The 15,012-nt window shown below is 30.9% G+C and overlaps 3 protein-coding genes across 3 annotated transcripts; 2 read left to right on the plus strand and 1 right to left on the minus strand.

The window, feature by feature from the left end:
- Window positions 1-6,120: 6,120 nt before the first annotated feature.
- On the plus strand, window positions 6,121-9,259 carry LOC101222700 (iridoid oxidase). Its single transcript, XM_004137957.3, has 2 exons — window positions 6,121-7,185; window positions 8,389-9,259. Exons 1-2 carry the CDS (start codon window positions 6,247-6,249, stop codon window positions 9,019-9,021), a joined length of 1,572 nt encoding a protein of 523 aa, XP_004138005.1. The 5' UTR covers window positions 6,121-6,246; the 3' UTR covers window positions 9,022-9,259.
- A 937-nt stretch (window positions 9,260-10,196) lies between these two features.
- LOC105435128 lies at window positions 10,197-11,882 on the minus strand. Its single transcript, XM_011654548.1, has one exon. The coding sequence runs from the start codon at window positions 11,880-11,882 to the stop codon at window positions 10,197-10,199; it is 1,686 nt and encodes a 561-aa protein (XP_011652850.1).
- A 2,066-nt stretch (window positions 11,883-13,948) lies between these two features.
- Window positions 13,949-14,938, plus strand: LOC101207081. The gene has a single exon (XM_004137818.3). It carries the CDS (start codon window positions 14,227-14,229, stop codon window positions 14,659-14,661), a length of 435 nt encoding a protein of 144 aa, XP_004137866.1. The 5' UTR covers window positions 13,949-14,226; the 3' UTR covers window positions 14,662-14,938.
- Window positions 14,939-15,012: the final 74 nt, after the last annotated feature.

Here is a 15,012-nt window from a genome sequence, read left to right on the forward strand (position 1 = left end):
GCTGTCCTCCACTCCTTTATAAATGAAATGAGTGAACAATGGGAATTTCTTTGCTTTTGAATTCTCTTTTTAAAGGTTGATTTATTGGGTATCATCAAGATTTAATCTTCACAACTTTTCTATGTCAAATTATAAACTTCGATGAATTCTTTTATCATGGTTTTCCGAAAAGAATGTTGGGTTTTGTATTAATTTGGAATTTTATACAATTCAAATTAAAATTCGTTCTTTAGAGATAGTGGGGTTTTAAAAAAGAAAACAAAATGGGAGTAATTGAAATTGTCTTTTTGTGGACAATTTTTCCATCACTCTATTTTGTCAATACACATGTGGGAATGGGAATGGGTACAATACTATAAATTGCAAAGCATTCCTTTTTGAAAATGACAGATATTTGAATAGTTCCCTCCTTTTCTTAGATGAATTCTTGTATTTTAGAATGCTATTTTTCTATCATTATTTTTTATATTTATAGATCAAAATATTATTACTAAATTTGTTTAGATATAACTTCAATATTCACTAAAATTGGATACTAAAATCATAAAAACCAAAAAAAAGTTAAACACATACTAATATAATATTTTCAAAATTTAAGATTGTATAAGTTTAATGCTCGAGTTCACTTTGTTTAATTAATCATTCGTGTATTGTTACTGTCAAATGACCACAATCTCCCTTCCATCATTCTTGGTGTGTGTGTGTGTGTTTTGATTCAAATAGCAATTGCCAATGTCCTTTTTTTAAAATATAATTGAGAATGTGTTTCTTCCTTCACCCTTTTTCTGACATCACCACTCTCACCTAAAGTCATTTCATCAGCTTTTTTTCTTTTCGTAGGCCCTCTCTATACTACCTTTTATTTTTCAACTATATGTATATAAAACTTTAAACTTTTGATCTATCTATTTATATTATCATACATTATATAATTCATGTTATTAAGATGAAATACTAAAACTTTGTTCAACTATTAAATTATAGTTAGTTTATAATTTCCTATTCTATTTTTACTTAAAATATTGACAGCCTTTCAATTATTCAAATGTCATAAGAAAAAAAAGAAAAAGTCAATAACTGACCTTTTTTTCCCTTGTCTTTTTATTGTCAACCAATTAGTAAAAACTCCTCAAGAAATAATAAGAAGCAAGTAGATGAGCTTCACACTCGTAAAATTATTTTATATGAATGGAAATAAATACACTGTTTACATTACATATGTATGTGAGAGCAAATATATTACTGCCTTATCAAAATTAATATTTATTTCATGTTTCACTATCGAGAAACAAAATATCACACATATACAAATTGGAAACTAATTCTCAATTATAAATAAACCAACCCTAAAGTTAATTTTAAGTAATTTTTTTTAAAAAAAAGAGATTTGAAATAATTAAAATGATATTTTAAGTTTTATTAATATATGTTATTGGAAAAACTAGAAAAGGTGTCACAACTTTAAGTCAGAGGAAAGCAAAGCTTCCCCCCTACCAACTTGTAATGATTAATAAGGAATAACCATCAATCTTTTTCTTATTTATTTTTCCCCAATAGGGGATTTTAGTTGCAATTGAGTGGATCTCTTTTAACGAGTTTAGATCATTTTGCTATAATTTAAGTTGTTTATTAATTTTATATTTACATGGTTATCTAATATAGTTAATTTAAATTACTAGATTGTGAAGATTAGTAAAAGAAAAAAAAATTGGATTCCCTTTCTTTACTATTAATTAATTATTTAGGATAAAAACTAATAGAATTAATACGAAAAAAAAAAAGGATACTATAAAAGAATGATTAAAATTGAAATTAGAGAGAGAAAAGAGGGCCACGTGGGTATGTGGGGTTTTGATTTTTAAAATAACTAATTTAGATATTTGTAAAAGAGGGGTTGAATGACAAATGGTTTCACGGGCACAGTGATGTTGTCGACTAAAGTAAAGCATTTGCTTCAGCTTTTTTTCCAATTTCATTACCACTTTTTCCTCTTTTTCCCTTTTTCTTTTTTACCTCTCTCGCCTCTCTTTTATTCAACCCTTTAATTCAATCATCCATTACTCAATTTTAGCCAAAAAGCATAAATAAAGGACTCAACTTCGAAGAGTAATTCAAGGCGGGATTGACGTTTGCGATTTCTCATTCATTAACTTTTGTTTTCATGTGTAAATAGTCGAATTTCCAATTAGAGTGTGAGTTTAGTTGTTTTAATTTTGAAGTTTGTGTTTAATAAGTGCATCCTAATTCTTTTTAATTCATTATTTATTTGGTTTAATTTTTTTTTATATAGGAAAAATAAAATTTAATATGTAGATTTTCTAACAATTATATATTTGAAGTCAATTAGTTGTTAGAATCTTCTTTTTCTTCTTTTACTTTTTAGGTTTTTTCTTTTTTCAGCAGACAATCTTTTACACATTTTATTTATATTTTAAAAAACAAAATTTACGAAACTTTAATAATTTTAGATTGGCTATATAAACTAAGAAATAGTAAATTAAATTACAAAAATTGGTTCAATAATTTAGAGAAGGTTGAGTTTAATCCCACGGTCGGATTAAATTATCAGGAAATAATCACACCATAAAAAAACTAGTTAAGAGAGTTTTATGGACTAAATTTTAATTATAAATTATAAGAAACAAATGTAACTAATTAATCAATTTAAAAGCAATTTTAATTCACGATATAACCAATTTCAGATATGTATAAGTATAGAGAATTTAAAAGCAAATAAGACTAAGATTTAATAACATCATTCATTCACTCTCTTGTCCTAATTAATATGATGCTTACCAAGATTACGATTTCTTAAGAGGTCATGTCCACCTTATATTGGGTATTGCATACTAAATTGAAACATGAAACATTCCAATATTTGGGCTTCCATTCTGGGCTCTCAATCAAGCCCAATACTAGTAACCAAAGTCCAAATCCTTAAAATAAAAGGGACAGTTACAAATTTACCAATTAAATTTAAAATAATTAAGTATATAGCAACATTTTTTAAAAAAATTGCAAATATAGCAAAATTTATCCAATTCTATCAATGATAGAGTCTATCACTGATAGATCATGTTGTAAAAATTGGTTTATCACTGATAGATCATACGAATTTATCAGTGATACAAGTCTATCCGCGATAGTTTTGCTGTATTTGCAATTTTTTTAAAATGTTGCTATATCCTTAATTATTATTCCTCAAGTGGTCATCTATTACAATTACCCATATCAAAATGGAATTCATTTAAAACGTTGAAGTAAAATGAATCGGGTTAATTCTAAAGATAATATAGTTTATAATCAAATTTATCCTGAAGATAACTTTAAAATGTAAATAAATGAAAAAAAAAATAGAGCAAAGTGAAAAATATTGATAAAAATATGTATGAAAATAAGGTCCACGATTTTCACCCACATTACGCTAGGTTCCACCATACTTATGAGAGTAACGAAATTTATTGTTTGGATTAATTTTTAGAAAGTTATTATAGTGTGTAAATGCTTTTAGGCCCGTTTTTTGAAAAAAAAATCTCGCTAGTTAATTTTATGTTGTATGGGATATCTTAAATTTCTCAATTTGCTATTTAAGTTATGGATTTCTTTTTTAGTAATACAACAATAAATAGATTAGGCGGAGAATTAAAGGCATCTTTGGTTTTCTTGTCAATATTACAATGTTTTGATTAATTGATGAATGCTCATATCATTTGATCATGGAATTAATGATGGTTGAGTTAGATTTAATCAGGATCAATCAATATGTGATTTTAATTGAAAATCACCCATAATCTCTACTTGGTATTTGATAAGAATGAGAAAGTGTGATTGTTGCAGATTTTGAAAGAAAGAAAAAACAAATTGTTCGTAATCTTAGAGTGACCCACAGGCCACATCCAAAAAGATTGATTAATTATGATTAATTAAACAATACAATATGAACATCAAAATGAAAATGGGACAAACTAAAATTATAAAGATTGTACGTATTACGATATAACGTATTTATTTATTTATAATAATTCAGATTAAAAATATATAAAAGAACAAAACACGAAACAAAGTTATATTTTAAGAAAAATTATATATTACGTTTATTTGGTAAAAATACAACTTTGTGATATATTTAAATACACATTATTAAAATAAATAAATAAAAATATTTCCATTTTTTTGGTGAGACAATTAAATTAATCAATCAAAAACGACAAAGAAAATAATGACTTAATACCATATCACGACAGTTGATTCAAATATTTATAATTTTCATGACGATTTACATGGTAAAGCTTTTTAAAAGTAAAATATACACTAAGTCAATAAAACTTAAATATCAACATTTCAAATGTGAAAATATTATATTTAAACTTTTTAAAGCTCGTAATAATTAAACACTTACTATCATTCTATCTAATCTTCGAATTTGCACCAATAGTCGAAAACTATAATCTTGAAACTTAGGTATCAAAATTTTAATCTAATCGTAGTTAATAGACAAACACATGCGTTGATTTTAAGATATATTTTTTTTAATTGTGATTAATTATATCGTATGGTCCAAAAATGATTTATAATGGAAAAAATGGTAGAAAAGACAAACACAAAAACTAAAAGATTTCATTAAAAATAAAAACACAAAAACGTCATAATTTATTATAAATTGTGAAATTAAGCCTTTTATTTGATGAGTTTGTATCAACATTACCTTTATATTTAAAGAAGAAAGAAAAGGAAGAAGAACAGGTAGATTAAAAGAATAGAATAAGGAAAATAATTTGATAATGATATCATTAATTTGTCTGGAAAGCACAAATCAAATATATATATTCATTACGATACGAACTTATATTGGACCACAATAAAATATCAAATCTAAATCCGAACCATTTTGTCAATTTCAATAATATAATAAATAAAACGTTATATTATAATAGAAAAATAAATTGGGCCCAATAAAGCGGGGACCAGGCAGATCCAGCCCAACCTCTCAGGCCCACGATTTTGTATGAAAATACCTAATTGCCATCTTCAGGTTTGGCCCCACTTTTTCAAATTCATAAATTTTCAAATAATAATATCAAACGGAATTGCCATTCCAATGTATTATAATTACTCGGCACAATTATTAACACTAAATATAATTTATTTGTACCTTATATTAATTTTAAAAAAATTAATTTATTAAATGGTCCATGTCCTCATGTCCTCTTCCTTTTTTAGCAGAAAAATATATATATTTCTCTTATAAAAAATTATTATTATTGTTGTTAAAAAAGAAACAAAATGGGAGGTGTGGACGTAAGGTTGTGTGTTTGAGCCTTGAGGCTTAATAATCTCATAAATTTGGAAGGAGATATTAGCTTAATTAATAGTTTAGGGCTAGCTTTGAGAACAATATTTTTTACATTTCTTACAAATTTGTACATTACAAGGAATAATATTCATAACATCATTAGTTATTTTGAGACACTACTCATTGATCACAAAAAAACTGTAAAAGGAAAATATAACAACTCATTTGTTTTTTTAGAAGCAAGTAATTCACAAGAAATAAACTTCTATTAGTAAGGATAATTCTTAAACAACTATAAATAAGGATAATTCGTGCACTTTTTAATTTCTTTAAAACTGCACTTTTCATTTTTGTTATAAACCTATCATTTCTTTATATTTTTTTTTCACCAAAGTTTATTAATATTGCACTTCTAACTCTTAAGTATTTTTTCACAAAAAATACTCATTTTTCAGCTTATTTTGATAGTGATCAAATTATGACTGTGTTAATTATTTTTCAAATTTATGTGTGTTATTTTCACAATAAATTTCTTCCTCAAAGTTTTCATATTTTTCTTAAAAAAATTATACTTTTAATTAGTTTTAATTTCTAAGAATGTAAAGGCTAAAGCGAGCCTAATACAAAGTTGAATAATAACGGACATAAATTTTCTTCCGCTACGACAAAAGCTTGAGGTCCCATCCCTTGGGTTTATTATATTAGAAAACAAACACGATTTGCTTGGTTGACTTTCTTTAGCAATAATATTCATCTGCACAGGTTATTGTAAAATTTATTAGTGTACCTAACTCTATTGATAAACCTAGATTTTCTTTCTTATTGTTTTCCATTGATTTCATATTTAAAAGGTTGAACCTCGATCTTCTTATAAAGCAAAACTTGAATCACTAATACTGGTATACATCACTATTTTGGTATACACTTTTGTTCTTATTGATTAAAGGGTATATATGGAGCTTGAAATTATTGCAGGGTTTATTTTACTATTATTTTTATGGGGTTTATGGCTGTGGCGCTGCCGTGGAGCGGGGGCCGATCGGCAACTTCCACCAGGGCCGCCATGTTGGCCGGTAGTTGGAAATTTGCTCCAACTAAGTTTTTCTGCTCACGAATCCTTCACAAAACTCGCTGCTAAGTATGGCCCAATCATGACCCTCCAACTCGGATCAATGAAAACAGTGGTAGTTTCCTCAAGCACGGTGGCGCGTGAGATGTTCAAAACACACGACGTGCCTCTCTCAGGACGAATGATATACGAAGCAATGAAAGGAAACCACGGCACACAAGGCTCCCTAATCACTTCCCAATACGGTCCTCACTGGCGGATGCTACGACGACTTGCCACATCGGAGTTCTTCGTTGCCCGCCAGCTCGAATCCATGAAACATGTCCGCCGCCACTGCATCGACGCCATGATACGCCACGTCGAGGAGGGATGCGACCCGTGTGGGAACGCTCCGGCGTTGGACGTGGGGAAATTCGTGTTCGTAATGGGCTTTAACTTAATTGGGAATTTGATATTTTCGAAAGATTTATTGGAGGCAAACTCGAAGAGGGGAAAGGAATTTTATTACCATACGAGAAAGGTAATGGAGATGGCCGGAAAGCCGAATGTGGCGGACTTTTTGCCGGCGTTACGGTGGTTGGATCCGCAAGGGATAAGGAGGAAGACGCAATTTCATGTGAATAAAGCGTTTGAAATTGCTGGGGAATTTATAAAGGAGAGATTATTAATAAGGGAAAAAAGGGATATTATTAATGATGATGATGATGAGAAAAAAGAAGAAAGTGGGAAAAAAGATTACTTGGATGTGCTTTTGGAGTTTCGTGGCGATGGAGTTGAGGAGCCTTCTCGTTTCTCCTCTTGGATCATCAACGTTATCGTCCTCGTAAGCTAATTTTTTGTTTCAAATATTATTTTGAATTTTGTTCTCATTTCATAATTGGGGTTTTGATTGAAATAATAAATTAAACCTAAAAAAAAAGATCGAAAAGATAACTTGTTCGAATAATAGGCACGAAGGATTTGTTTATCTCATCTATGAACTAATTATTATCAAGGGTTACTTGTAAAAAAAAATTATGTTGACTTTTTCGTAATGTTTTCAAATTTAAATATAAAAACAAAAAGATTTTAAGATGTTTTTGTTTTCGAAAGGCATCAATGAAGTAAGATGTCGAATCAAAACTATTGTAATTATATTGAGTAAAATTATAAGTAGACTTTCATAACAAATAGCTAAGATGATCACGTTATTAATTTTTAAAATTAAACTTAGAAACACCTTTCTATTTCCTTCTAGTTTTTTTTTTTTTAATTTGTTGTTTACATTTTAATTAAAAAAGAACCAGCCAAGTTTTAAAAAGTAAAAAAGAATTTGTTTTTAGAAAAAGAGGAGAAACATACTTAATTCAAAAAGTTGAAATGAATACAAAAACTGGCCAAATAATATCATAGTTTATGGTGATTTTTTTTAACATTAACTAAGTGTTTAACACAATTTCCAACCAGCTATGTTTAAAATTGAAAATTTAATGGGAGAAAAAATAATGAAAAATAAGAGAATGAAGTATGAGGTTTGTTAGAATATGAGAGATAGTGCATCTCAGGTGCTATGACTAACTAAGAAATTATTATACAAATAATAATAATCCGTAGCAATAGTAAATTGATTAGTTTATAATATTGTTGAAACATATCAGATTGTATGAGAAGTAGGTTTGATGAAGATTGCAGAATCGGATTTATGTTTTGTTTCTTTCTCTTCTTTTAAGAATTTAAATTCTTTTAAATTTCGGGTCGACACTATTGTTTAAATCATACTTTTCTTTTTTTAATAAATTATAAACCATACTTTTGTAGTATAGTGTTTTGCAATATCATTCTAATCATCATAAATAGATATGATTTATGTTATTTTATTTTAATTTATATGTATGTAATACAAAGAGCTTAGCTATGGAATCACACGATCATATTAAATCCATGAGAGATACAGATATAACTAAATATATCTAAATATTTCTCTGTAATTTAAACCAACAAAACAATACATTTAATTCAAATAATTTCATTTTTGTATTTTGTAAAGGAAATGTTCACGGCAGGGACAGACACAACCACCAGTACATTAGAGTGGGCAATGGCGGAGCTCCTCCACAACCCAGCGTCGCTGCAGAAACTTCAGGCGGAGCTACGAGCCACCATTGCGCCGAACGACAATCTCGAAGAAACCCATCTCCAAAATCTCCCATATCTGGACGCCGTCGTCAAAGAAACCCTTCGCCTCCACCCGCCGCTGCCGTTCCTCTTTCCGAGAATGGCCATGAAGCCTTGCAACATCCTCGGCTATCGTATTCCGGCTGAAACCCAAGTCTTAGTCAACTTTTGGGCCATCGGACGTGACCCCAAAAACTGGAAAGATGCTTTAGTTTTCTCGCCGGAGAGATTCTTTGATCCCTCCTCCGGCAGCAAGGATTTCAAAGGTCAACACTTTGACTTCATTCCTTTTGGCTCCGGGCGCCGTATGTGCCCGGCGGTGCCACTGGCATCGAGAGTTCTTCCTATGGCTTTGGGGTCGTTGATTTTATCGTTTGATTGGGCTTTGCCGGACGGAGTTTCGCCGAAGGAGATGGACATGTCGGAGCAAATGGGAATTACTCTACGAAAGAAGGTTCCTTTGAAGGCTATTCCGACTCCTCACAAACGACGTCGTTTTGATTAAAAAAAATTCAGGTTTTTATTTGGTGTGTGTGTACATATATATGCCAAAAAAGTTGGTGAATATTATATATCTGTCTAAATACAGGTATAGGCAAGTTATTTGTAAAACCATTGTCATCAAATACATTAGAAAGTTCGCTATGCTTAAAAAAAAACTCAATCGTAGTTGTAATAATTAATACTTTTGTAAAAATAAGAACGTGCAAACGTATTTTTATATAGTGCACTTTCATTGTTTACTTTGTATTAATTAAAACCAACAAAAAAAAAAAAAAAAACAGATTATTCATTTAAAATTTTGCTATATTTATTATTTTTAAAGACCTTGCTATTTACGAATCTAATTCCTACCAAACAATTGTGTTTTGCTTTTGTTTAATTGGGCTTTGTGGAAATGGGTCTAACCCCATTGAATGGATCTCTATTATTTTAGACTAAACCAACTAGGGAAATGGCAGAAAATGATGGAGTTGTGTAGTAAAAACTATAATTATGCAAGTTTGATAGTATGATTTTAACACTCGTATAAGTGTGAGGCCTCAAATTTGGTATAATCGTAAGTGCTACCACAAAGGAATGATTTTAGCAATTCACTCCTCAACAAACCAAAACAATTCAACTGATATAAAAGAAAATCAAATAAATAACCTCCCATGATTGAGCCTTGACGTAGAACTCCCAACTCTACCATTGAGTTAGGGTAAGATTAAAATTTTATGAGAAAGGCATATGAAGACTATCCCTCAACTATGTCTTTAACTTATTGTCATCTCTGGTCTTGACATTTAGTAAGATTTTTTTTCACAAACGATCTTAATTTTGATGACTTAGTAATGTTTGTTCCACCAATATTAGAAGGTACTAACAACATGCTAATTGCCCATATTGTACATTGTGATTTGAGCTTATGTGAAATTAAACAGATAAGTATGGTTGAGAATGTACTTTTTAGTATTATTTACCTTAAATATCAACTTCATTTATCTCTAAACCATATAAACTCAATCTCCTAATTTATTTTTCTCATTTTATATATATAAAAAATACAAATAATAAGTTGGAAGAAGTTGAGTTCATATGGTTTCTTATTTTATTGCACTAACTCATATATAAATATGATCGTATACTCATTTGTGTTGGGGTCCCAAAGTTGAAATCCTTCTATACGACAAATAATCACACAATACCAAAATAGGAAAACCCATCGTTCATAATGGAGTAATTCCTGTGAGCTTCAACTCCAAGTGGGTTTAACAGTCTCTTCTCACAAACTTCATTTGAACAACAAATATTGCTCAAAGCCACAAGCAACTCAACAATGGCTCCCTCTGTTTTCTCCTTGTCTGCATAATGAAGCGTCTGCAGCAGCAACACATTTGACCTCAAACCATAGCCTCCGATGCCACTGTCACCACCTCTATCCGGCTGCTTCTCGAAGCCCTGTGCCGAATGCCAAATGTTCATGTCATGAGCCATTGGAGACAACCACTGCAATATCTCCGCCATTGCCGATTTCCACTCAGCCGCCACAACTGGATCGTACGGTGACGACTGCCGAACTTTCTTTGTCTTTCTCAGCCGCGATCTCAGAGCTTTCACTATACTCGTCGGCAACATTTTGAACAAATCGTCACGTTCCTCTCTACCGATCAAGTGAGGTGCTGACGCTAAATTCTCGATCAAAATCACAATTTTGCCGTAATGAATCGATAAGGCGGCGGCGCCAAGGGAATTCTGAGGTGGGTCTGATAGATTTTCTTTGATAAAGAACGATGAGATTGAATAATGTCCACCATCGATTCGTTTCGGTGACGATGATGCTCTGTTTTCAACTGCGCTGTTTTCCAAATTCAACGACGACGTTTTCCGTAGCGACGGCTGTGGTGATCCAACTTCTCTGTTCTTGTGGTCTCTGAGTGAGCGGAAATGGGGAAATTGAGTAAATATTTTACTCTCTGAAGAAATCTTCATCGATGTCGGACTCTGATTATAATTTTGTTTTTTCCTCTGCTCTTCTAATTCCGTGCCACGGCGCTCGGCCGATTTATCTCTGCTGTCCTCCGACCGCCGCATTTCCTTAACCTCAAAAACAATTTTTATTCGTTCAATAATTGTAACCATCGATCTCATGAAAAGTCTGAGAATGTAATTGAATGTTCTGTTCCAAGGAGTCATCAATTTCAAACTCTGAGCACGGCGGCGGTGCCATGAAATTTTCTTCCTGAACTTGAACGATTTTCCTGCGCCGCCGGAGAATGAAAAAATTGTCGTCGTCCTCTTTAAATTCTGTTCAACCTCCGCTAGAATTTCTATTTCTCTCCACAGCTCCACCGTAAGAACAACAAATCTCTGCATTTTCTTCACTCTTCTATCCATTTTTTTCCATTTGTACTGCCATCCGAACCAATTGAATTCGTTCTTCAGTGGATCTTTGACGAACTTTTCGAATTCATGAAGAACAGGGTCAGAACATTTATCCCCGAATCTCACGATTGATTTCGCTATGTATTGAAGATCTTCAACGATTTCTTTCATGAAAAGTTCCATTAGAAATGATTCATCGTTTGAAATTAATTTTCCGATTCCTATTGAGTTTGAAAGATTTTGTTTTGCTCTTCTGAATTCATCGTCTTCTAATCGATTCCATATCTGAACAAGCTTTGCCATTAGAGCTGAGATTTCCAATGATAAGAAACCGATCACCGACGGCTCCGTCTCCAGGTGCATAACTTTCCGGGAAATCCATCGAAATGTTGAACTTCTTTTGGATTTCCGTTCTTTTGCCATCATTTCCTGCGATGGGCTTCGAATTAATTCCGAAAACCAATGCCCTGAGAGGAATTTAGCAAAATTAATCGTCATCGAATCTCTCAATGTTAGAAGAAAACAAAAGTTTGGGTTTTTAAAATGTATTTGGTTAACTTTTTTTCTTTTTCTTGTTGGGTGAAATTTTATATTTGGAAAAATTAAAAAATTTACAAAGAAATTTGTTGTCTTTTGTAATAAAATATTAACCATTAATTAATACTAATCTACTTTGTAAGCAGATAAAAACATTTCATATATTAAGAAAACGATATTAACTATAGTTTTATTTATGTAGTAATTCTTAACAAGAAATAAGAAGTTAGGTTATGTAGTTTTTAAATTTTATATGCAATTTTGTAAATGTTTTCTAAAAATAAGAAAAAAAGAAACATGGAATAAGTTTATATTGTTTCTTTAAAAAGTGAAAGTAAAAAACAATTAGCTTTAACTATTAGGCTATTTTGTTGAAGAAGTTGAAAATCAAAAACAAAAATATATTTAGTAATTTTGTGTTCTCTAACATTTTCAATTAAAAAGCAAAAAAAAAAAAAAAAAAAAAAACCTAATATAAATTTCACAATTTTCCCATTATATTTTGCTTTTAATTAAACCCTAAACCCTTCTAAAAAAATTAGATGATTTAAATGGTTACTATAGTTATTTTAAAATTTAAGCAATTCAACCACAAAAAGAATAGATTATTTTAAAAAAAGAAAAACATAATCAATAAACAATAGCTAATCATAAGTTCAAATTAAATCAAACGTAATTTAATTAACATATAATACACACTTATTAATGATTAAGGGGTTTGTAATTTTCACACTAAATTGTACTAAAAGAGAATGGTAAAGAATAGAAAAGAATACGAAAAGAATCAATAAATACCTGTTTGAGGCTAAGCTAAGAAATAAGAAAGTGGACAACTATCAAAACCATAGCTTTAAACAATGAAGAAGAAGTAAAAGGTAAGAGAGAAGGAAAAAGAAGAAGCTAAGGTGAGAAAAATCATGAATGAATGAATGAATGGGAAAAAAGGGAAGAAAAAGAGGTATAAATATAAAAGAAAAGCACCTCAAAATGAACGTACGCGACGCCTCGACGACTCGAGCTCATTTTTCCTTTGAGTGTGAAAGTGAAAAAAATGCCAAAAATGAACAAAGCCCATTTTGTTTGCTTTAATTAAAGAAAAGAGCTTTGGAAGATCCATCACAAATCATTTTCCCTTTAACAAAACAAAACAAAACAACAACCTTTATGTAAGAAAGAAATCAAAATGTGTTTGTTTTGAATATATATATTAATGCTTTTGATTTGCCGATGTTTGCTAAGAGGAATGTTTGAAGAACAGCATATTCTTTACCTTCCCAACATCCTGCCTTGTGACCTTTTGGAAAAACCACTGCCCATAAAAAAATTCATCTCAATCTATGTACTTATCACTATGCCGACATCAACATCCGTCAACAAGTAATGTTCATACTATATATTAATCTCAAAGTTAGAGATTCAATTTCTTAAAAAAGAATGCAATTGATAACTTTGTAATTTAAATTACGAAAAAGATAATTTATAAATATAATAATAAAGTTATGTTTAAGGCATAAGAATAATATTTTGTGAGAAAATAAAAAAGCTAAAATTTAAAGTAGGCTATATTTTTTAATATTTTTAAAAATGAGTAATTTTTAATATTAAGATCATACATTAGGATGCTATTATATTATTGTTATTTTTAAATTAAGAATTGTATAGATCATAATCTTAGGTGTGTTTTATGTATCTAATTCATATTGGTTGAATGTATATATATACAGCTAGCCTACAATAATTTCATTTCGTTGAGAATAAGAAAGTTAAATGATTATCAAATACTTTGTTTTTTATTTTTTCTAAAACAAAAAAGGAAAATATGAAAAGATAATGATGTGAATGTTTACAGAACAGTCCAAATATTTGGATACACAAAGCAATCTCTACGAAACCCATCGAAAGCAATTCATAACACTTTCCCAATTCCATCATTAAATATATTTGCATATTATAATACTAATAAATTTGTACTTTCATCATAACCTATGGAACAAATCTTGATTCGTTCAATCATATTTATCTTCAAGTTAATATGTTAGGCATAAAAATATAGTTTTTTTCTTCTTCTAAGTATACATGCATGTGTTAACTTTTCATACATTATTATTGTTTAGAAGACGTGTTGGTACTTAGAACATTCCAGCACCCGCCATGCATAAAGCAGTATCCACACTTTTCTAGTATCTTCCACTTTTCTTCTTCCTCTCTCTCCCTTTAAAACCCTGATTCCCACTTCCAAATTTCATCAATCTCAGTTTATTCAGCCGTCTGCAGCAACTCAATCACCACCATCATCTGAAAAACCATGAAGCCAATCGACGACAAGAAGGACAAAGTTACGATTCGAGCTGTTAGCCGGGATGAGGAAGGGAAGAAACATGTCGAAAAAGCTGAAATCGAATCTCACAACATCGACACCATCAAATACATTGAGAAGAAGCTCATCGACAAGGGAATTCAGCGGCTTGAACGCCATCCGGTTCACGGCCACACTGGAATCGGCCAGCCGCCTCCCAAGTCTGGCCGTGGCGGAAAGTTCACTTGGGAAGGACCTGGCGATGCGATTGAGAATGAGCTCTCGCCTGCTCCGCCTGCCATTGATGAGAAGGATCCGAACTACGTAGATGAAGAGGAGGAGGAGGAGGTGGCTGGATTGGTGGTTGGAGAAGTGGAGGTACCAGCAGCGGCGCCGGAGGGAGTTTCGAGAGTAGAGGTGGATCCTCAGCTTCAATTGCAATGAAATGGAGGAGCTGTGTGTTTGATGTTTGGGCTTTGGGTCTTTCTTTCTTCTTTTTTCTTTTGTTGTGTGTGAGATTTTAGAAAACAAACTTTACAAACTTCACTTTTTCATTGTGGATTAAATCATATCAATAAAATAAATATAAGAGGATAATTTGTACCATATATAAGATGGAAAAATTATTCTTCTAAATTGTATAATTAAGTGGATGGTTGGTGTAGTTAGTATGAGCTCTACATTTTATTAAATCAAATCAATTGTGATGGTAATTATCATCTATTATGGTGTGTATATAGATCATGAAACTTAAAATCCGTTGCAACAACATCAAAAGTTTAGAAACCTATTCAA

The sequence above is a fragment of the Cucumis sativus genome, chromosome 3, assembly GCF_000004075.3.
Source record: "Cucumis sativus cultivar 9930 chromosome 3, Cucumber_9930_V3, whole genome shotgun sequence".
Taxonomy (NCBI): domain Eukaryota; kingdom Viridiplantae; phylum Streptophyta; class Magnoliopsida; order Cucurbitales; family Cucurbitaceae; genus Cucumis; species Cucumis sativus.